The sequence below is a fragment of the Carassius gibelio genome, chromosome B21 (assembly GCF_023724105.1).
Source record: "Carassius gibelio isolate Cgi1373 ecotype wild population from Czech Republic chromosome B21, carGib1.2-hapl.c, whole genome shotgun sequence".
Classification (NCBI taxonomy): domain Eukaryota; kingdom Metazoa; phylum Chordata; class Actinopteri; order Cypriniformes; family Cyprinidae; genus Carassius; species Carassius gibelio.
In genome coordinates, this window is record NC_068416.1 from 20,148,895 (window position 1) to 20,172,468 (window position 23,574).

The 23,574-nt window shown below is 35.9% G+C and overlaps 1 protein-coding gene across 1 annotated transcript; it reads right to left on the reverse strand.

The window, feature by feature from the left end:
• Positions 1–182: 182 nt before the first annotated feature.
• On the reverse strand, positions 183–9,303 carry LOC127986434 (pyroglutamylated RF-amide peptide receptor-like). The gene is made up of 7 exons (XM_052588682.1): positions 8,374–9,303; positions 5,855–6,013; positions 5,035–5,096; positions 4,014–4,246; positions 3,712–3,809; positions 1,084–1,895; positions 183–552 (listed from the first exon to the last, which is right to left on the reverse strand). Exons 1-6 carry the CDS (start codon positions 8,702–8,704, stop codon positions 1,414–1,416), a joined length of 1,365 nt encoding a protein of 454 aa, XP_052444642.1. The 5' UTR covers positions 8,705–9,303; the 3' UTR covers positions 183–552; positions 1,084–1,413.
• Between the last annotated feature and the right edge of the window lie 14,271 nt (positions 9,304–23,574).

Here is a 23,574-nt window from a genome sequence, read left to right on the forward strand (position 1 = left end):
GAATTTACTCTGAAATTAACTGAACATGGAATTTAGAGCCACATACTGAGATAAAGAAAACATTAATGTTTCATAAAAGAGAATGGAATGCAGTGACATATTGAGACTTTTAACATGAAACATTAAAATAAACAGCAATTTTACAAAGTCACGTAATGTAACAAAGCCATACAGTGACGAAATCATCTTAAAGAGTTATTTTTATGTGCATTGCAATAGAAAAATATCCGAACAATCTCTCAAAATATGATTATTGTAATGATGCTGATAGTATGATGAGATGAGGTATCAAGGTCCAAACCCATGTTCTGCCAGCCATTCTGTATGTAATCTCTATCTCCAGGTTGCTGAATAGTGAAATCTTGCCTGTAGCAAACTCTACAGATGTCATGATATAATCCGAGTTGTAAGGCTTTATGGAGAGTATGTCCTCCGCACTCAGCTGGGGATCTCCAAACATCTCTGCAGGCTCCTGCTGAACCTCCAGTATGCTTTGGGCCCATCCATGGAGACAGAATCCACATTCCCTGAGGCAAGAGGCTGGACACACTCCTGGATATGAGACATAAAAACACAGCCAAACAATAGTTAAATAATCTTTACTGCTGCTCTCCACAAACTGGCATTAAAAGAAACTGGGTCTTATTCACAAATAACTGCGTCAATGAATTGCTTATTATATGAATTATATAATTATATAATATATGAATTTGTACTTTGTGTTAATGTTAATACATTTAGAGCACTCTAAATAAGCAAACATGTGCCATAAATTAATAATCCTGACCAAACGCGCCCAAATCAGCTCCATATAAGGACTTTCTGTGCAACTCTCATCACATATGACGCAATCTAAAGCCGCGTTCACGCTTTGAGAGCATGCACAGCAAGCAAGACCCTTTTTATACATTTAAAACAAAATATCTAAGATGTAATCTTAACTTGTTTCTAATGCTACCGAGAGTATTCAATTTGTGCATATGTGTGGTTTCAGTTCTTACATTTGTTGGAAGATTTCACGCAGAAAATAATAAATGAGATGCATATTCTACAAATAATCTAATTTAGCTGAAAAATATTTACCACAATCTAGGAAGGGTGCACTTGGTCTTTTGTCTTTCTCATAGCTGAACCAAAACTAATGATGTACTGTAGCTGGTTTTCAGAAGCTCAAAGACTGTAAGCAGTTCAAAACCATCACAGGTTCTTTCTTGGGTGACTTGCTCCTGTCCTTATCGTGGAGATATAAACTGAGCTCTTAAAACAAAAACATCCTTCAAAGGTTGTTGAATCCACATCATTAGCAAAAAATAAAAACAGTGGCTATATAAGAGATTGTTTAAAAATCTCCTGAAGGATTTTAGTCTTCTAAGACAAGTTTCAGGAATCATTACAGTCTCTTTCTGCTGACATTCACTTGCTCAGTATGCCTGTGAGAGGCCGGTCAGACCCAGATGTGCTGTCTGTGTGTGGAGGGTCAATAACACTTAGTATCATGGTACTGGAGGTCTTTTTGGGTCTGATGGCGCTGAGAAGGTTCATGGGGGGAAACGTGTTAGATGAAGGCCTCTCTGGTTCACCCTCCCATGCTGGTTTGCTCCACGATCTGTTCCCTCCCTGTCTGCATTTTGTCTCCAGGCCCCGTCTGGGTTCCACTGATTCCACAGCTGAGATGCCCACTCTTTTGTGACTCCTCCAGGACCAACAGGAGCATGAGCTACAGCAGCAACCTCTTGCACCAGAGTATCCTCGAGTGAGCAGAGCCAGCAGGTCCCTTTTGAAGGTGGTGTTGAGGGCAGCATAAACCAGCGGGTTACACACAGAGTTGCTGAATCCCAGGATCTGAACCACACTTACTAGGAGAAACTCAGAGTCAAGGTCAAGGTCCAGTTGACCTGTGTTTAGAGAACAGACATGCAAGGTACAGTTATAAAAGGATTTCTCTATAAATCAAGAAAAATCTTTCATAAAATGCTTCAGGAATGACTCTTTTTAAGGTTCAATTGGTAGATCACTGCACAAGGTTTTGGGTTCGATTCCCCGGGAACACATAATAGATAAAAATGTTATAGTCTGAATGCACTGTAAGTCGCTTTGGATAAAAACGTCTGCTAAATGAATTTAAATTAAATTAAATTAAATTAAATTTTAATTAATATGCCGATGCTAATAATAACAACGTTATTTTGTGTATTTTGTGTAATGCAATGTTTTTACACGGTTTAAGGTTTAAAAACACATTATTTACCACATACCATACACTATTGTTGCTCCTCTCTGACCCATCTTTATGAAACATGTCAATTTTTACAAAGCTCATCGTTCTTAAAAGCGACGTGTGCTCTGATTGGCCAGCCATCCAGTGCATTGTGATTGGTCGAATATCTCAAACGTATGACGTTAATGTTACGCCCTTTACCATATTTGGAAGCACACATTGTCTACACGACATGGCGCCGACAGCAACAATACTACAGCGAGAATAAGAGTTATTTGCATTAACATTTGGGAGGTGTTATGTAAATCTTCCCACAAAGTGACATAAACATGTTGGGGTGTCTTTAACAAGGCGTGGATAAGTCTTAAATTTTATAAAGAATATCTCTTTGGGTTTGAGACTTTAGTCTTTGCTACTTTATGGATCTTATATATGCATGAACAGCTGTAGATGGAAAATTGCACTGAAAAATGGGAAGGGAAACAGTCTTAAGAGGAACTAAATAACTCCTATTGATAGCTTTCAGTCACGTGACCGACTCGAAGACCTAGAGGGCAAAACATCCATAGAACTGCAGCACAAAACTATCAATTTTCCATCTGTTTCACAGCCACAAATATTTAGAACAAAGGTATGTGAACAAAATGCAAGTTTTGGCCATTTGCAATCCATATTAAGCACCCGCAGCAATATTTCACTCATTAAACATTGTAAAAACACTTAATATATTTAAAACAGTAAAATTAAAAGATCAAATTCAGGAATCGCTATAATAATGATTCATGGTTGACATATGCAAGCAGATGAGTTCGAAATATGAATGCAATTCGCTTAATGGTTCAGTGGTTTCCTTAGAATGGTTTTCTACGGGAAACAATTTAACATGACATTTTACACATTGCGTTTAAATTCTGGCTTCATCTGCTTGCCTGTAAAAAAATATACATCATCAATAAGGTGTTTACTTAATTTCATATTTTAATGCCTGCGTTTTACCACATTACTAAATGCAAACTGGGTAAAAATAACTGGTGGTCAGTGGAGCAAAGCTTCATTTTGTCCGCCAGGTGGGCGTTCCTATGAGTGTGTGACGACACGTGAAAACCATCAATTGGCACAAATACTATTAATTATATATATATAGTATTATATTAATTAAAGAATAAAATATGTAAATAAAATGCTCCATCTGCATTGATGCATTTTTATGTGATATCACTGTGTATGGAGATAATAAGCACTACACCAATCTCACAAAAGTTGCCATAGTGATAACTGTGAGAGGAATAATAGAATGATTGCATGGCGAAGGTTCACAGGAAGGAGTTGTTGACCTCAACAAAAGGTTGAGGAGGACGAAAGTGGAAAATAAGGAGAAAATCTGAAGTGAGATTTTCATTATTATTATTATTATTTCCTGTGAGGGGAAGAAGAAAAACAGGGAGATTGACAACAGTAGGCAAGAGGGAAGAGCACAAGGAGTTTTGTGGTACCATAGTCAAGCAGGAGGGAGACCAGATGGAAAGGTGCCCAGCAGGCGGCAAAGAGCAACACCACGGTGGCCATCATTCTTACCGCACGCTTCTTTCTCCTGAGAATGGAAGGCATTTGTATTGTAACAGGCATGTCAATAACAGTACAATCCAGGGTGTCAATCAAACACCATTCCATTTGTACCAGTCTACTAAGACTAACAGTGCAACAATGCAGACGAGACACAATAACGGCAATCAAAGCATCTGATGAATAGGCCTTTCAAAAGCAGAATGAAATGAACCCTCTGTTGCAGACTAACCTGGTAATCTTGTTAATTTCAGATCCTGGCAGTGCTTGAAACATGACGTTGTGTACTTTGTGCTTGCCCCAGAGCTCCCTCATGATCTTCCAGTAGAGGATGGCCATGGTCATCAAGGGGACCAGAAACACCAGGACGGACAAACAGGTAGTGTAGGCTCTCCTCTGGAACTGGCTTGGCCATACTTCCAAACAACAGGTGTGGTGGACATCAAACAGAAAGTCATATTTCACCTGGGTAGTTAAATATGAGGAAACTTATTATATGAATCCTTCTTTTATTTCAATTTTTTTTTAAAAAATGGATGGAGGGAATGCTAGAGGCAGCTAAATATTCAAATATAAAATCTAATGAATTTGTCGAGCAAACAGTGTTGTATAATGCTGCTCATAATGATGCTTTTTAATTCACACACTGACTGGCAGGCATTGCTGATGGTTAAAGATAGCTTTTTGTCCTTTTTATAAACCTTATCTGCTGAATGCCTGAAATAGCATGACATAAATCATCATTCGATTGGAGTGATGGATACACATGTCTTTGAGGGACAAAATGTGTGAAAGCTGCACATGCAAAGACAATATAAAGCATTGGAAGCCTCCTCTAGCATAGCAACATCTAATTTGATTCTAATAGTGTTGATGCATCTGTTATCTCTGGTGGTAGCTGCAGTGAAGAAAAAATCACGTCAAAGAGACAAGACACGTTCTGCTTATACTTAAACCATCGGCTGCTTTTTTCTATTTCTTTCATGTCATCCTTTGGTTTAATAATTGCAAATCGTTTAGCTGATATCTGAGCTGAATACTGATGTTTATGCGCTGTTACAGTACATTGTGTTCTTTATCTTTGACTGTTAATGACTTGAGTTTTGTCTGTTAAATAATACGTCTCAGCACCTGAGTGTGAGTGATCTCAGAATTGCTTGTTTAATCTAAAATTAGTGGTCTGTATAATGGATTGGGATCGTTCTGGAAATTTCAGACAGAATGTAAATGTAGAAATGCATGTGCATGTTTACCTCCACTTTCTGAACAAACCACATGGGAGCCGCTATTGCCAGGGCAACCAACCACACGACCACTGTAAAATGTGGGACAAAACATAATATTTGTCGTTTTGTATTATTTCAAAAGAACACAAAGGAAGATATCTTGAAAATGGTCACTGTTTTTGTCAATGGGGTGCAAATTGCACTTTCATTATAGGGACAAAACAAATGTTTGTTTGTTTGTGTTTGGCCATCACATGGCCACAATAAAAAAGGCAAAAAACACAACTTATTTATATATATACATATGTGTATCTTTTTTTTTATAGTGCCATTATTATCTAACTCAGTTTCAAAGGGTGGTCTGGGGACAGCAAGGAGTCCACAAACTAAACTCACTGTATTTTATAACATTACTTTTCATTCTGCTTTCTAAAAACTGATCACAGTTTTTTACTTATTTTATTTTTATTGTAATTATTCCTTTGATGACACAAATTTTTTACACCAATAAAATGGGGGGGGGGTCTGCATAAATATTTTGTTAATTAAAGTAGAGTTGAGATCATATTTAAATTATCTTTTTTTATAATTTTGACATTTCCTTACAGTATAGTCACATCATAAAACTTAATATATAAATTCAGTTATTTAACATTTAATTTCAAAAACAATTATTTTTATTTATAAAAACATTCTAAACAGTTTATATATATATATATATATATATATATATATATATATATATATATTTTTTATTTTTTTTATTATTATTATATTAATTATATTAAAACAACAGCAACAACATTTTTTCACAATAACCTCTTTAAACTCTCTTTCCACAACTCACCCAGCATCTTGAAGGCATGAGAAAGAAAGTAGCTGTTTCTGACATGCAGAGGATAAAGGATTCCCTGGAAACGCTCTACAGCAATACAAGTCATGGTGAGCATGCTGGTGGCTATGGCTGTCACTTGTAGGAATGGTATTAACTTGCACAGGAAGTCACCTGTGGGTCAAAAAAATGAATGATGCACAGTGAGTGAATTGGTGAGTCAGACAATTAGTGAATTAGAGAGCAGGAAAATGAACTGATGGAAGACTGTAAATTACTGAAGAGCAAACCGGCTGACCTGTTTTCATATATATATATATATATATATATATATATATATATACAGTAGATAGGTTTAACTGTTGGCACATAACAATATAAGAAAAAGTACACTAACAAGGCATGCAGAGCAATTTCCGAATAATAGAAGGAAATGTGTGGGCAGTGAATGTATGGTCTTTATGGAAACTGATGAGGACAGAGAGGTGGAGAAGGACCAAAGGCTTAATTTTCTTCATAATTACAATACAGGAGATCAGATTGGGTTTGTGTTGCCATGGATTTAAGGAGCAACCTTCTCCCAGCAGTTCTGAGGAGTCTTCTGTAAGCCACTCATTTTTATTTTCCAGATAACTGATCCTGCATAATTCCAAAGGCACACTGGCATAATTGACCGGTTGCATGCTGGACATGGATGTCTGTCATTAAGTGATATCATTAGATGAAAGGTCATTGACTCTTACAATTGACAGAACCTAAAACACAACTTGATGCTGTGGCGAGTGGGGCGGGGCCTCACTCCTCGTTCCCACGCCTCTCGGCCCCGCCCCACTCGCCACAGATGCATACTAATAACATAAGCCATGTAAACTACGCCTGATTTGTAAAGTATTACTGATAATTGAGGTTATATTTTAATTATTCTTTGTTCTGGTCTATGTTAAGCATTCAATTTTGGCTGGTTAACATGGTCCAGTTAGATCCTGCTGGTTTATTTCATAACTGCACCATCTGGCTGCAAATGCATCTTTTTTTCCATTGGCAGCCATTCAACAGTAGTCATGTATTACAGATTAATAAATTACAAAAAAAAAAAAATAATGTTTAAATGTTTGCTAAAAAAAAAATCCAGCTTTGGTGAGCATAAAATACTAATTTAAAACAACATGAAAAGATTAATTTAACATTGCTGCTTCAGCAACACAAGCACACAAAAACAGCCATGTTATTTACAAAAACACTGTTATTGTAGAAATATAGATTGCTGTGACTAATAGGATTCTAAGAACATCTAGTCAGGTAAAGTGCTTATTTACAATTCAACTGCAGGTTTCACTGGGGACAAGATCTATTTAAATCAAACTATTTAATGATACGCTACTTGCAAATGTATAAACACAACAGTGAGTGTCCTTCTGATTTCAGCAAGCCTGTAATTGGTCACGACAACTTGTTTATTATTGTACTTACGCCTTTATCGCATTACCGAATGTAGACATTGTGGACGAAGAAGTCTACTTGTAGGATGGCCATGAATATTAATCAGCCTTAGTGAGATTCCGGCTGACGAAAAACACCCAAGGCCCAAACAAAACTTCTATACAGGTCCACTGAAATGTTTGACAGCAGAATAATAAGCAATGTATATTCCACATGCAATGTAAATGCACCAGTTTTTTTTTTATTAGTTTTTTTTTAAATGTTTTTAGCAATGATGGAAGTGGAACTGCATCCCTGTTATGTCTATTATGATGGAAAGAAATTCACCAAATAAAGGGACAGTTCATCCAAAAAATCATTTATTCACCCTCAAACCTGTTTTTCAAATGACAATGAAAGACAATGGGGTCCAAAACAACACTGGACATCCATCGTATAGTCAAAATATATATATATATATTAAAAAAAATTCAAAAAGCTTTGGGAGAACATAATGGTAAGTAAAATTTAAGACTTTTTAAAAAGACTCTTTTTAAAATATCAGTGCTCATTTATGTGCTTCAAGGATGCTACAAAACACTTACATTTCGATTCAGTAACACAGGCCCAAGATACTGTATTTATGTATAGATTTCAGAAATCCAATTTCAGGCCTAAGTACAGCTTTGCACACAATTTATTGTATGGCATGAATTCATGTTGCAAGGGCATCTTTTAATCTGTGCATTGTGCACGTTTACTGAAGTCTGGCACAAACTGTTGTTGAACTTTAGTTTTGTGAAATAAGGAAAAAATCTTGTAGAAAGCACAGAAAACCTTTACCTTTTAAACAATTGACTACCATCTATGAGCACTCAATTGTGATGAATGCACTGGAGGTCAAGTGCTTCAAGTGTTTCAAATTGTCTTTGATCATGCATTAACTATATATATCCTTAAAGCTTTACTTTACTTAGCTGTCACGTAATAGAGTTGAAGTTGATGCAACAGGAAACCATGGGAAGAATTGGGCATCCAAATGGATATAGACTTTATGATGCATAAAAATAACAGAAACTAACATTTCTGTGAAGCGTGAACATGGTTGAGCCTACCTGCCAACCAGTTGGTGAAGAAGTGCTGCAGCAGTGTGGCAGGAACACACACTATGGATATCAAGAGGTCACTGAGTGCCAATGAACAAATGAAGAAGGTGCTGGGAGACTGCAGAGCTTTCCTGCGACATAAGAGAACCAGCACCGCCCCATTTCCCACCACCGCAAGCCCAAAGATGAGCACGTAGATCAGACCAAAAACTGGAAGCAGGGCGCTGGGGAGTCTGGGGACGGCCACCAGAGGAGGAATGGAGAATTCCTGGATGAACTGCCAGCGAGAGAGGTTGGAAGCCTTCAGCATGAGGTCCAGAAGATGGGCGGTCAGGTTCATGCTGATTGTTCTCAAAGGTTTTATCTGTTTGAGGCACACCTGTATATGCTTGACAATTTGGTTTTAAAATCGATTGTGGTCTAGCAACTTGTTTTAACAATATATGGAGTCTGATCTTCACGATTTCTTTGATTTTGTATTAATGAATGGTTATGTGCGCTCTATTGGTCTGTCTCTCTTTGTAAATGATGGCTTACTGGCATTTTTCTTTGTTGTTCTTTGTTTCTGATGAAAACATTCATGCCTTTATCTCATTCCTATTAAGAATATGATTTGTAAGCATTGGTTTTAACTTTTAAGCCACTTGAGACAGTCTGTAGTGTTTATTGACAGGCTGCTACTCAGCTTGACAAAAACCTCTTTAGTCAAAAATTGTGTGACACCAGCATTATAACGACGCCCCACTGTCCACTCTCAGTATGTCAGTAGAATGTCCTTCAGCTGTTCCAGCTCCTTTTTGATATGCCTGATATCACATCGTCGCATGACTCATAATTGGCACAATCCTTAGATATCTTCACTGTCCAGGTGTCCGTAATTGTATTGCTTTCTCCATTCTGGATTGAGTTCAGTCATTCTTCACCTTGTAATCTTGCCATATGCTGACAAATGAAGAAACATGGTTCTGTTCAGATGATTTGAATTTCCTTGTTCTGATAACACATTCCATATGGGTAAAACCTGTCAGTATATAGTTTACTCAAAATAAACATCATAAACAATTTTTTTTCATAGTTTAGAGAACAGTACTCCTTTTACTTTTCAATTTTGTTTAATCAAAATATGTGCAACTTATAGACTTCAGATCTTTGTTTACTGAGGTACAGCTCTTGAGACGTCGCGCTTTATATTGCACCGTTCCCCCATGTCAATATATAATTTTCTCCTAAAATTATTATTTTGAAACAGTAAACTGTAATTGGATTTGCATTAAAGAAACATTACATTACATTATTGTTTGCGTATTTTGGATACACAATGAACAAGCATTACAATTATGATGAATGCATCTTATGTTGTAAATATCAAGTCATCATATATAGCCTATAATAACGTTCAATAATAACATAATAAAATAAGGGGCGGCCAATTTTAAGATATTTACTGCCATATAATCGTTAACTGAAAACAGTCCAATTTTAATCTAATGTTGCATGAACTTAAAAGTGATATTGTCAGAAGTTACGACTGCAGGTAAAACACTAAACAAACAGATTCGACAGCAAACATCGGATGTTAAAAAACACGTGAAATCGAATCTTCCCCACATCTGGACTGGAGACTCGAGGTGATGCTACGACGTCAACTGATAAATAGTCCACATATTATCTTTCAATAGATCATACAAATAATGGCAAACGCTTCCCTTCTCTGAAAGAGAGTAGTTTCACACAAACTGCTGTGATCTGATCCGGTGTCTCGTTATTCCTTCAAAGTTTCTCCGACGCTCGTTTGAACTTCACCTCTCTAAAGACACTTTATTCAGCTCCTCAGCACATCTAGCGCGTTTTATCTATATATTTATTTTCTTACCTGGAATGAGTCGGTAATGCTTTCCTCTTGCAAGACAGCAAAAGTCGAACAATAACAGTCCAACACTGAACTACTGTAGGAGTAATCAGGAGCCAGAGAAACACTCCCCTGGGCTGGGCTGTGACGCTTTATCTGGTAATACTTTCCCCTTCATCTTTCTTTCTTTCTTTCTTTCTTTCTTTCTTTCTTTCTTTCTTTCTTTCTTTATGTTTCTTTCTTTCTTTCTTTCTATCAATCTTAGATCAACGACAAAAAAAGAACAATGCCGTTTTTATTGTCATTTACAATTATTACATTTATGTAGTAAGCTTGACTTCAGTTACAGTTAAACATACAGGAAAAAGCTGCAATAAACTGACTTATTTTAGAATTATATTTACAATTTTTTAACATCATATTTAATTTAAAGTGACACCCGTGATAGGAAACCCAACAGTCTGTACTTTGATTTGATCTCTATGTAAATGTAATGTAAAAAAAAAAATAATAATAAAAAAAAAAAATAGATTTGCAACCAGCTGTTGGCCTTTCTTCATTAATTACACATTACTTAACTACAATCACATAATATATGTAATTACAATTTTACTGCAAGAATACTATGATTGTCTTATAGTCTGTTTAGTGTGTTGCTATATCATTCTCAAGCCCCAGTGCATGATTTTCTACTTTTTTTAACTTGCCGTTGAAATAGTAGAAGTGGTTATTTTCGTCTTCAGCATTGACTTTATCAATATTATTTTGGGTAATTTGATTAGAACTCTGATATTTACTCAGAGGTGATGATTGTAGTGCATTCTGCAATATGAAAGATAGGTCTGTTCTCTCTTGTTTATGTGTCATGGCTGAAGGCTCTTTTGGTTTTGGTGTGGTATTGTATAACATCATTTTCATCATCTTCTCCTGGCATCTTTTCATCCCAGAGCTGGTGCGATGAATTAGTCCAAAGCAGCCTTCTTCATCTGTAGGCAGCAATCCTTCTGCTCCTTTACTTGGTGGTGTTTCATCTTCTGGTATCAGTTTCTCAATTTCTTTTGTGTATTCTCTTTCAGGAAGTTCTGTTGTCATTTCTATCCGATGTCTAGTCTCTATGAAAGTGTGTTCATGTCTTCTTAAAGGGCTGGATGTAACTAATTCATTAGTACCTTTTGTTGCAAGATGTTTTGAACTTAAACCATCGTATTTCGACTGTAGTTCTTCATGCGTGGTATCTGTTATCTGTGTTTGTAACTCAATTTCCGTTGTACGGTCTGTTTCAAGACTCTGTGTTGTCATTGTTTTCTCATGTTCAGTCCTAATTAAATCAGCATATTTTCTTGCTGTAACTAATTCATTTATACCTTCTGTTGCAAGGTGTTTTGAATTTAAATCACTAATTTTAATCATCTTTTTCTGGCATCTTTTCAACCCAGAGCTGGTGCGATGAATTAGTCCAAAGCAGCCATCTTCATCTGTAGGCAGTGATCCTTCTGTTTCTTTAATTGGTGGTGTTTTATCTTCTAGTGGCAATATCTTCATTTCTTTTGTATATTCCTTTTCAGGAAGTTCTGTTGTCATTTCTATCTGATGTTTAATCTCTATGAAAGTGTGTTCATGTCTTCTTAAAGGGCTGGATGTGACTAATTCATTAGTACCTTTTGTTGCCAGATGTTCTGAACTTAAACCATCATATTTTGACAGTCTTTCTTCATGTGTGGTATCTGTTCTCTTCACAGGTGTTTTATCTTCTGGTGTTTGTAACTCAATTTCCGTTGTACGTTCTGTTTCAAACCTCTGTGTTGTCATTCCTTTCTCATGTTCAGTCATAATTAAATCAGCATATTTTCTTGCTGTAACTAATTTATTTATACCTTCAGTTGCAAGGTGTTCTGACTTTAAATCGCTCATTTTAATCATCTTTTTCTGGCATCTTTTCAACCCAGAGCTGGTGCGATGAATTAGTCCAAAGCAGCCATTTTCATCTGTATGCCATGATGCTTCTGTTTCTATGATTGGTGGTGATTTAGTTTCCACCCCTGGTACAGCCATTGTTGGCTTCATTTCTTTCCCTTCCATTGATTGTATCTCCAGATTATCTTCAGGTTTTTCTGTTGAGCACTTTGAGTCTGTTGCACATCCTGTATCAGGAAGCATTTCATGCTCTGTCGGTGTGACATCGTGTTCTCTGGAAATGGTTGGTGTCACTGGCTCATTTGTACTTTTTGTTGCTCGACCTTCTGACATTAAGTCATCAAGTTCTGGGTGTCTTTCTGTGGTATCTGTTCTCTCCATGGGTGTTTTATCTTCTGGTGTTTGTAATTTGATTTCTGTTGTACATTCAGTTTCAAGAGGCTCTGTTGTCATTAATGTCTCTTGTCTGGTTGAAATTAAATCATCTGCATATTTTATTGAAGTGGTTGGTGTCACTGGTTCAGTTGTTCCTTTTGACTCAATATTTTCTTCATGTGTGGTTGCTGTTGTCATCACAGGTGTTTTATCTTCTAGTGTTTGTAACTCGATTTCTGTTGTACATTCAGTTTCAAGAGGCTCTGTTGTCAATAATATCTCTTCTCTGGTTGAAATAAAATCTTCTGCATATTTTATGGACATGGTTGGTGTCACTGGTTCAGTTGTAGCTTTTGACTCAATATTTTCTGAAATGAAATCAGTTTCTGACTGTCTTTCTTCATGTGTGGTATCCGTTCTCTCCACAGGTGTTTTATCTTCTGGTGTTTGCAACTCAATTTCTGTTGTACATTCAGTTTCAAGAGCCTCTGTTGTCAGTGATGTCTCTTGTCTGGTTGAAATGAAATCTGCATATTTTATAGAAGTGCTTGGTCCAAGTGGTTCTTTTGTTCCTTTGGATTCATTATTTTCTGAAGTGAAATCAACAGGTTCTGACTGTCTTTCTTCATGTGTGGTTGCTGTTGTCATCACAGGTGTTTTATCTTCTGGTGTTTGTAACTCGATTTCTGTTGTACATTCAGTTTCAAGGGTTTCTGTTGTCATTAATGTCTCTTGTCTGGTTGAAATTAAATCTTCTGCATATTTTATTGAAGTGGTTGCTGTAAGTGGTTCAGTTGTACCTTTTGACTCAATATTTTCTGAAATTAAATCAACAGGTTCTGACTGTCTTTCTTCATGTGTGGTTGTTGTTGTCATCACAGGTGTTTTATCTTCTGTTGTTTGTAACTTGATTTCAGTTGTACATTCAGTTTCAAGAGGCTCTGTTGTCAATAATGTCTCTTCTCTGGTTGAAATAAAATCATCTGCATATTTTATTGAAGTGGTTGGTGTCACTGGTTCAGTTGTTCCTTTTGACTCAATATTTTCTTCATGTGTGGTTTTTGTTGTCATCACAGGTGTTTTATCTTCTGGTGTTTGTAACTTGATTTCTGTTGTACATTCAGTTTCAAGAGGCTCTGTTGTCAATAATATCTCTTCTCTGGTTGAAATAAAATCTTCTGCATATTTTATGGACATGGTTGGTGTCACTGGTTCAGTTGTAGCTTTTGACTCAATATTTTCTGAAATGAAATCAGTTTCTGACTGTCTTTCTTCATGTGTGGTATCCGTTCTCTCCACAGGTGTTTTATCTTCTGGTGTTTGCAACTCAATTTCTGTTGTACATTCAGTTTCAAGAGCCTCTGTTGTCAGTGATGTCTCTTGTCTGGTTGAAATGAAATCTGCATATTTTATAGAAGTGCTTGGTCCAAGTGGTTCTTTTGTTCCTTTGGATTCATTATTTTCTGAAGTGAAATCAACAGGTTCTGACTGTCTTTCTTCATGTGTGGTTGTTGTTGTCATCACATGTGTTTTATCTTCTGGTGTTTGTAACTCAATTTCTGTTGTACATTCAGTTTCAAGGGTTTCTGTTGTCATTAATGTCTCTTGTCTGGTTGAAATTAAATCTTCTGCATATTTTATTGAAGTGGTTGCTGTAAGTGGTTCAGTTGTACCTTTTGACTCAATATTTTCTGAAATTAAATCAACAGGTTCTGACTGTCTTTCTTCATGTGTGGTTGTTGTTGTCATCACTGGTGTTTTATCTTCTGGTGTTTGTAACTTGATTTCTGTTGTACATTCAGTTTCAAGAGGCTCTGTTGTCAATAATGTCTCTTCTCTGGTTGAAATAAAATCTTCTGCATATTTTATTGAAGTGGTTGGTGTCACTGGTTCAGTTGTTCCTTTTGACTCAATATTTTCTTCATGTGTGGTTTTTGTTGTCATCACAGGTGTTTTATCTTCTAGTGTTTGTAACTCAATTTCTGTTGTACATTCAGTTTCAAGGGTTTCTGTTGTCATTAATGTCTCTTCTCTGTTCATTGTGAAATCTTCTGAATATTTTGTCAAAGTGGTTGCTATAACTGGTTCAGTTGTACTTTTTGTTAGATGTTCTAAAAGTAAACCATTATATTCTGACTGTCTTTCTTCATGTGTGGTATCCGTTCTCTCCACAGGTGTTTTATCTTCTGGTGTTTGCAACTCAATTTCTGTTGTACATTCAGTTTCAAGAGCCTCTGTTGTCAGTGATGTCTCTTGTCTGGTTGAAATGAAATCTGCATATTTTATAGAAGTGCTTGGTCCAAGTGGTTCTTTTGTTCCTTTGGATTCATTATTTTCTGAAATGAAATCAACAGGTTCTGACTGTCTTTCTTCATGTGTGGTTGTTGTTGTCATCACAGGTGTTTTATCTTCTGGTGTTTGTAACTTGATTTCTGTTGTACATTCAGTTTCAAGAGGCTCTGTTGTCAGTAATGTCTCTTCTCTGGTTGAAATAAAATCTTCTGCATATTTTATTGAAGTGGTTGGTGTCACTGGTTCAGTTGTTCCTTTTGACTCAATATTTTCTTCATGTGTGGTTTTTGTTGTCATCACAGGTGTTTTATCTTCTAGTGTTTGTAACTCAATTTCTGTTGTACATTCAGTTTCAAGGGTTTCTGTTGTCATTAATGTCTCTTCTCTGTTCATTGTGAAATCTTCTGAATATTTTGTCAAAGTGGTTGCTATAACTGGTTCAGTTGTACTTTTTGTTAGATGTTCTAAAAGTAAACCATTATTTTCTGACTGTCTTTCTTCATGTGTGGTAGCTGTCGTCATAACAGGTGTTTTATCTTCTGGTGTTTGTAACTTGATTTCTGTTGTACATTCAGTTTCAAGAGGCTCTGTTGTCAATAATATCTCTTCTCTGGTTGAAATAAAATCATCTGCATATTTTATGGACGTAGTTGGTGTCACTGGTTCAGTTGTAGCTTTTGACTCAATATTTTCTGAAATGAAATCAGGTTCTGACTGTCTTTCTTCATGTGTGGTATCTGTTCTCTCCACAGGTGTTTTATCTTCTGGTGTTTGCAATTCAATTTCTGTTGTACATTCAGTTTCAAGAGCCTCTGTTGTCAGTGATGTCTCTTGTCTGGTTGAAATGAAATCTGCATATTTTATAGAAGTGCTTGGTCCAAGTGGTTCTTTTGTTCCTTTGGATTCATTATTTTCTGAAGTGAAATCAACAGGTTCTGACTGTCTTTCTTCGTGTGTGGTTGTTGTTGTCATCACAGGTGTTTTATCTTCTGGTGTTTGTAACTCGATTTCTGTTGTACATTCAGTTTCAAGGGTTTCTGTTGTCAGCGATGTCTCTTGTCTGGTTGAAATTAAATCTTCTATATATTTTTTTGAAGTGGTTGATATCACTGGTTCAGTTGTTCCTTTTGACTCAATATTTTCTTCATGTGTGGTTTTTGTTGTCATCACAGGTGTTTTATCTTCTGGTGTTTGTAACTCGATTTCTGTTGTACATTCAGTTTCAAGGGTTTCTGTTGTCATTAATGCCTCTTCTCTGTTCATTGTGAAATCTTCTGAATATTGTGTCAAAGTGGTTGCTATAACTGGTTCAGTTGTACTTTTTGTTAGATGTTGTAAAAGTAAACCATTATATTCTGACTGTCTTTCTTCATGTGTGGTTGCTGTTGTCATCACATGTGTTTTATCTTCTGTTGTTTGTAACTTGATTTCTGTTGTACATTCAGTTTCAAGGGTTTCTGTTGTCATTAATGTCTCTTGTCTGGTTGAAATTAAATCTTCTGCATATTTTATTGAAGTGGTTGCTGTAAGTGGTTCAGTTGTACCTTTTGACTCAATATTTTCTGAAATTAAATCAACAGGTTCTGACTGTCTTTCTTCATGTGTGGTTGTTGTTGTCATCACAGGTGTTTTATCTTCTGTTGTTTGTAACTTGATTTCTGTTGTACATTCAGTTTCAAGAGGCTCTGTTGTCAATAATGTCTCTTCTCTGGTTGAAATAAAATCTTCTGCATATTTTATTGAAGTGGTTGGTGTCACTGGTTCAGTTGTTCCTTTTGACTCAATATTTTCTTCATGTGTGGTTTTTGTTGTCATCACAGGTGTTTTATCTTCTAGTGTTTGTAACTCAATTTCTGTTGTACATTCAGTTTCAAGGGTTTCTGTTGTCATTAATGCCTCTTCTCTGTTCATTGTGAAATCTTCTGAATATTTTGTCAAAGTGGTTGCTATAATTGGTTCAGTTGTACTTTTTGTTAGATGTTCTAAAAGTAAACCATTATTTTCTGACTGTCTTTCTTCATGTGTGGTAGCTGTCGTCATAACAGGTGTTTTATCTTCTGGTGTTTGTAACTTGATTTCTGTTGTACATTCAGTTTCAAGAGGCTCTGTTGTCAACAATATCTCTTCTCTGGTTGAAATAAAATCATCTGCATATTTTATGGACGTGGTTGGTGTGACTGGTTCAGTTGTAGCTTTTGACTCAATATTTTCTGAAATGAAATCAGGTTCTGACTGCCTTTCTTCATGTGTGGTATCTGTTCTCTCCACAGGTGTTTTATCTTCTGGTGTTTGCAATTCAATTTCTGTTGTACATTCAGTTTCAAGAGCCTCTGTTGTCAGTGATGTCTCTTGTCTGGTTGAAATGAAATCTGCATATTTTATAGAAGTGCTTGGTCCAAGTGGTTCTTTTGTTCCTTTGGATTCATTATTTTCTGAAATTAAATCAACAGGTTCTGACTGTCTTTCTTCGTGTGTGGTTGTTGTTGTCATCACAGGTGTTTTATCTTCTGGTGTTTGAAACTCGATTTCTGTTGTACATTCAGTTTCAAGGGTTTCTGTTGTCAGCGATGTCCCTTGTCTGGTTGAAATTAAATCTTCTGCATATTTTATAGAAGTGCCTGGTCCAAGTGGTTCTTGTGTTCCTTTGGATTCATTATTTTCTGAAATGAAATCAACAGGTTCTGACTGTCTTTCTTCATGTGTGGTTGTTGTTGTTGTCATCACAGGTGTTTTATCGTCTGGTGTTTGTAACTCGATTTCTGTTGTACATTCAGTTTCAAGGGTTTCTGTTGTCATTAATGTCTCTTCTCTGTTCATTGTGAAATCTTCTGAATATTGTGTCAAAGTGGTTGCTATAACTGGTTCAGTTGTACTTTTTGTTAGATGTTGTAAAAGTAAACCATTATATTCTGACTGTCTTTCTTCATGTGTGGTAGCTGTCGTCATCAAATGTGTTTTATCTTTTGGTGTTTGTAACTTGATTTCTGTTGTACATTCAGTTTCAAGAGGCTCTGTTGTCAATAATATCTCTTCTCTGGTTGAAATAAAATCTTCTGCATATTTTATGGACATGGTTGGTGTCACTGGTTCAGTTGTAGCTTTTGACTCAATATTTTCTGAAATGAAATCAGGTTCTGACTGTCTTTCTTCATGTGTGGTATCCGTTCTCTCCACAGGTGTTTTATCTTCTGGTGTTTGCAACTCGATTTCTGTTGTACATTCAGTTTCAAGGGTTTCTGTTGTCATTAATGTCTCTTGTCTGGTTGAAATTAAATCTTCTGCATATTTTATTGAAGTGGTTGCTGTAAGTGGTTCAGTTGTACCTTTTGACTCAATATTTTCTGAAATGAAATCAACAGGTTCTGACTGTCTTTCTTCGTGTGTGGTTGTTGTTGTCATCACAGGTGTTTTATCTTCTGGTGTTTGTAACTTGATTTCTGTTGTACATTCAGTTTCAAGGGTTTCTGTTGTCAGTGATGTCTCTTGTCTGGTTGAAATTAAATCTTCTGCATATTTTACAGAAGTGCTTGGTCCAAGTGGTTCTTTTGTTCCTTTGGATTCATTATTTTCTGAAATGAAATCAACAGGTTCTGACTGTCTTTCTTCATGTGTGGTTGTTGTTGTCATCACTGGTGTTTTATCTTCTGGTGTTTGTAACTTGATTTCTGTTGTACATTCAGTTTCAAGGGTTTCTGTTGTCATTAATGTCTCTTGTCTGGTTGAAATTAAGTCATCTGCATATTTTATTGAAGTGGTTGCTGTAAGTGGTTCAGTTGTACCTTTTGACTCAATATTTTCTGAAATTATATCAGGTTCTGACTGTCTTTCTTCATGTGTGGTTGTTGTTGTCATCACAGGTGTTTTATCTTCTAGTGTTTGTAACTCAATTTCTGTTGTACATTCAGTTTCAAGGGTTTCTGTTGTCATTAATGTCTCTTCTCTGTTCATTGTGAAATCTTCTGAATATTTTGTCAAAGTGGTTGCTATAACTGGTTCAGTTGTACTTTTTGTTAGATGTTCTAAAAGTAAACCATTATTTTCTGACTGTCTTTCTTCATGTGTGGTTGTTTTTGTTGTCATCAAATGTGTTTTATCTTCTGGTGTTTGTAACTTGATTTCTGTTGTACATTTAGTTTCAAGGGTTTCTGTTGTCATTAATGTCTCTTGTCTGGTTGAAATTAAATCTTCTGCATATTTTACAGAAGTGGTTGCTGTAAGTGGTTTAGTTGTATCTTTTGACTCAATATTTTCTGAAATGAAATCAGGTTCTGACTGTCTTTCTTCATGTGTGGTTGTTGTCGTCATCACATGTGTTTTATCTTCTGGTGTTTGTAACTTGATTTCTGTTGTACATTCAGTTTCAAGGGTTTCTGTTGTCAGTGATGTCGCTTGTCTGGTTGAAATTAAATCTTCTGCATATTTTACAGAAGTGCTTGGTCCAAGTGGTTCTTTTGTTCCTTTGGATTCATTATTTTCTGAAATTAAATCAACAGGTTCTGACTGTCTTTCTTCATGTGTGGTTGTTGTTGTCATCACTGGTGTTTTATCTTCTGGTGTTTGTAACTCGATTTCTGTTGTACATTCAGTTTCAAGGGTTTCTGTTGTCATTAATGTCTCTTCTCTGTTCATTGTGAAATCTTCTGAATATTTTGTCAAAGTGGTTGCTATAACTGGTTCAGTTGTACTTTTTGTTAGATGTTCTAAAAGTAAACCATTATATTCTGACTGTCTTTCTTCATGTGTGGTAGCTGTCGTCATGAAATATGTTTTATCTTCTGGTGTTTGTAACTTGATATCTGTTGTACATTCAGTTTCAAGGGTTTCTGTTGTCAGTGATGTCTCTTGTCTGGTTGAAATGAAATCTGCATATTTTACAGAAGTGCTTGGTCCAAGTGGTTCTTTTGTTCCTTTGGATTCATTATTTTCTGAAATTAAATCAACAGGTTCTGACTGTCTTTCTTCGTGTGTGGTTGTTGTTGTCATCACTGGTGTTTTATCTTCTGGTGTTTGTAACTCGATTTCTGTTGTACATTCAGTTTCAATGGTTTCTGTTGTCATAAATGTCTCTTGTCTGGTTGAAATTAAATCTTCTGCATATTTTTTTGAAGTGGTTGCTGTAAGTGGTTTAGTTGTACCTTTTGACTCAATATTTTCTGAAATGAAATCAGGTTCTGACTGTCTTTCTTCGTGTGTGGTTGTTGTTGTCGTCATCACAGGTGTTTTATCTTCTGGTGTTTGTAACTTGATTTCTGTTGTACATTCAGTTTCTAGGGTTTCTGTTGTCAGTGATGTCTCTTGTCTGGTTGAAATTAAATCTTCTGCATATTTTACAGAAGTGCTTGGTCCAAGTGGTTCTTTTGTTCCTTTGGATTCATTATTTTCTGAAGTGAAATCAACAGGTTCTGACTGTCTTTCTTCGTGTGTGGTTGTTGTTGTCATCACAGGTGTTTTATCGTCTGGTGTTTGTAACTTGATTTCTGTTGTACATTCAGTTTCAATGGTTTCTGTTGTCATAAATGTCTCTTGTCTGGTTGAAATTAAATCTTCTGCATATTTTATTGAAGTGGTTGGTGTCACTGGTTCAGTTGTTCCTTTTGACTCAATATTTTCTTCGTGTGTGGTTGTTGTTGTCATCACAGGTGTTTTATCTTCTAGTGTTTGTAACTCAATTTCTGTTGTACATTCAGTTTCAAGGGTTTCTGTTGTCATTAATGTCTCTTGTCTGGTTGAAATTAAATCTTCTGCATATTTTATTGAAGTGGTTGCTGTAAGTGGTTTAGTTGTACCTTTTGACTCAATATTTTCTGAAATGAAATCAGGTTCTGACTGTCTTTCTTCGTGTGTGGTTGTTGTTGTCGTCATCACATGTGTTTTATCTTCTGGTGTTTGTAACTTGATTTCTGTTGTCCATGATGTCTCTTGCCTGGTTGAAATGAAATCGTCTGCATATTTTACAGAAGTGTTTGGTCCAAGTGGTTCTTTTGTTCCTTTGGATTCATTATTTTCTGAAATTAAATCAACAGGTTCTGACTGTCTTTCTTCGTGTGTGGTTGTTGTTGTCATCACAGGTGTTTTATCTTCTGGTGTTTGAAACTCGATTTCTGTTGTACATTCAGTTTCAAGGGTTTCTGTTGTCAGCGATGTCCCTTGTCTGGTTGAAATTAAATCTTCTGCATATTTTATAGAAGTGCCTGGTCCAAGTGGTTCTTGTGTTCCTTTGGATTCATTATTTTCTGAAATGAAATCAACAGGTTCTGACTGTCTTTCTTCATGTGTGGTTGTTGTTGTTGTCATCACAGGTGTTTTATCGTCTGGTGTTTGTAACTCGATTTCTGTTGTACATTCAGTTTCAAGGGTTTCTGTTGTCATTAATGTCTCTTCTCTGTTCATTGTGAAATCTTCTGAATATTGTGTCAAAGTGGTTGCTATAACTGGTTCAGTTGTACTTTTTGTTAGATGTTGTAAAAGTAAACCATTATATTCTGACTGTCTTTCTTCATGTGTGGTAGCTGTCGTCATCAAATGTGTTTTATCTTTTGGTGTTTGTAACTTGATTTCTGTTGTACATTCAGTTTCAAGAGGCTCTGTTGTCAATAATATCTCTTCTCTGGTTGAAATAAAATCTTCTGCATATTTTATGGACATGGTTGGTGTCACTGGTTCAGTTGTAGCTTTTGACTCAATATTTTCTGAAATGAAATCAGGTTCTGACTGTCTTTCTTCATGTGTGGTATCCGTTCTCTCCACAGGTGTTTTATCTTCTGGTGTTTGCAACTCGATTTCTGTTGTACATTCAGTTTCAAGGGTTTCTGTTGTCATTAATGTCTCTTGTCTGGTTGAAATTAAATCTTCTGCATATTTTATTGAAGTGGTTGCTGTAAGTGGTTCAGTTGTACCTTTTGACTCAATATTTTCTGAAATGAAATCAACAGGTTCTGACTGTCTTTCTTCGTGTGTGGTTGTTGTTGTCATCACAGGTGTTTTATCTTCTGGTGTTTGTAACTTGATTTCTGTTGTACATTCAGTTTCAAGGGTTTCTGTTGTCAGTGATGTCTCTTGTCTGGTTGAAATTAAATCTTCTGCATATTTTACAGAAGTGCTTGGTCCAAGTGGTTCTTTTGTTCCTTTGGATTCATTATTTTCTGAAATGAAATCAACAGGTTCTGACTGTCTTTCTTCATGTGTGGTTGTTGTTGTCATCACTGGTGTTTTATCTTCTGGTGTTTGTAACTTGATTTCTGTTGTACATTCAGTTTCAAGGGTTTCTGTTGTCATTAATGTCTCTTGTCTGGTTGAAATTAAGTCATCTGCATATTTTATTGAAGTGGTTGCTGTAAGTGGTTCAGTTGTACCTTTTGACTCAATATTTTCTGAAATTATATCAGGTTCTGACTGTCTTTCTTCATGTGTGGTTGTTGTTGTCATCACAGGTGTTTTATCTTCTAGTGTTTGTAACTCAATTTCTGTTGTACATTCAGTTTCAAGGGTTTCTGTTGTCATTAATGTCTCTTCTCTGTTCATTGTGAAATCTTCTGAATATTTTGTCAAAGTGGTTGCTATAACTGGTTCAGTTGTACTTTTTGTTAGATGTTCTAAAAGTAAACCATTATTTTCTGACTGTCTTTCTTCATGTGTGGTTGTTTTTGTTGTCATCAAATGTGTTTTATCTTCTGGTGTTTGTAACTTGATTTCTGTTGTACATTTAGTTTCAAGGGTTTCTGTTGTCATTAATGTCTCTTGTCTGGTTGAAATTAAATCTTCTGCATATTTTACAGAAGTGGTTGCTGTAAGTGGTTTAGTTGTATCTTTTGACTCAATATTTTCTGAAATGAAATCAGGTTCTGACTGTCTTTCTTCATGTGTGGTTGTTGTCGTCATCACATGTGTTTTATCTTCTGGTGTTTGTAACTTGATTTCTGTTGTACATTCAGTTTCAAGGGTTTCTGTTGTCAGTGATGTCGCTTGTCTGGTTGAAATTAAATCTTCTGCATATTTTACAGAAGTGCTTGGTCCAAGTGGTTCTTTTGTTCCTTTGGATTCATTATTTTCTGAAATTAAATCAACAGGTTCTGACTGTCTTTCTTCATGTGTGGTTGTTGTTGTCATCACTGGTGTTTTATCTTCTGGTGTTTGTAACTCGATTTCTGTTGTACATTCAGTTTCAAGGGTTTCTGTTGTCATTAATGTCTCTTCTCTGTTCATTGTGAAATCTTCTGAATATTTTGTCAAAGTGGTTGCTATAACTGGTTCAGTTGTACTTTTTGTTAGATGTTCTAAAAGTAAACCATTATATTCTGACTGTCTTTCTTCATGTGTGGTAGCTGTCGTCATGAAATATGTTTTATCTTCTGGTGTTTGTAACTTGATATCTGTTGTACATTCAGTTTCAAGGGTTTCTGTTGTCAGTGATGTCTCTTGTCTGGTTGAAATGAAATCTGCATATTTTACAGAAGTGCTTGGTCCAAGTGGTTCTTTTGTTCCTTTGGATTCATTATTTTCTGAAATTAAATCAACAGGTTCTGACTGTCTTTCTTCGTGTGTGGTTGTTGTTGTCATCACTGGTGTTTTATCTTCTGGTGTTTGTAACTCGATTTCTGTTGTACATTCAGTTTCAATGGTTTCTGTTGTCATAAATGTCTCTTGTCTGGTTGAAATTAAATCTTCTGCATATTTTTTTGAAGTGGTTGCTGTAAGTGGTTTAGTTGTACCTTTTGACTCAATATTTTCTGAAATGAAATCAGGTTCTGACTGTCTTTCTTCGTGTGTGGTTGTTGTTGTCG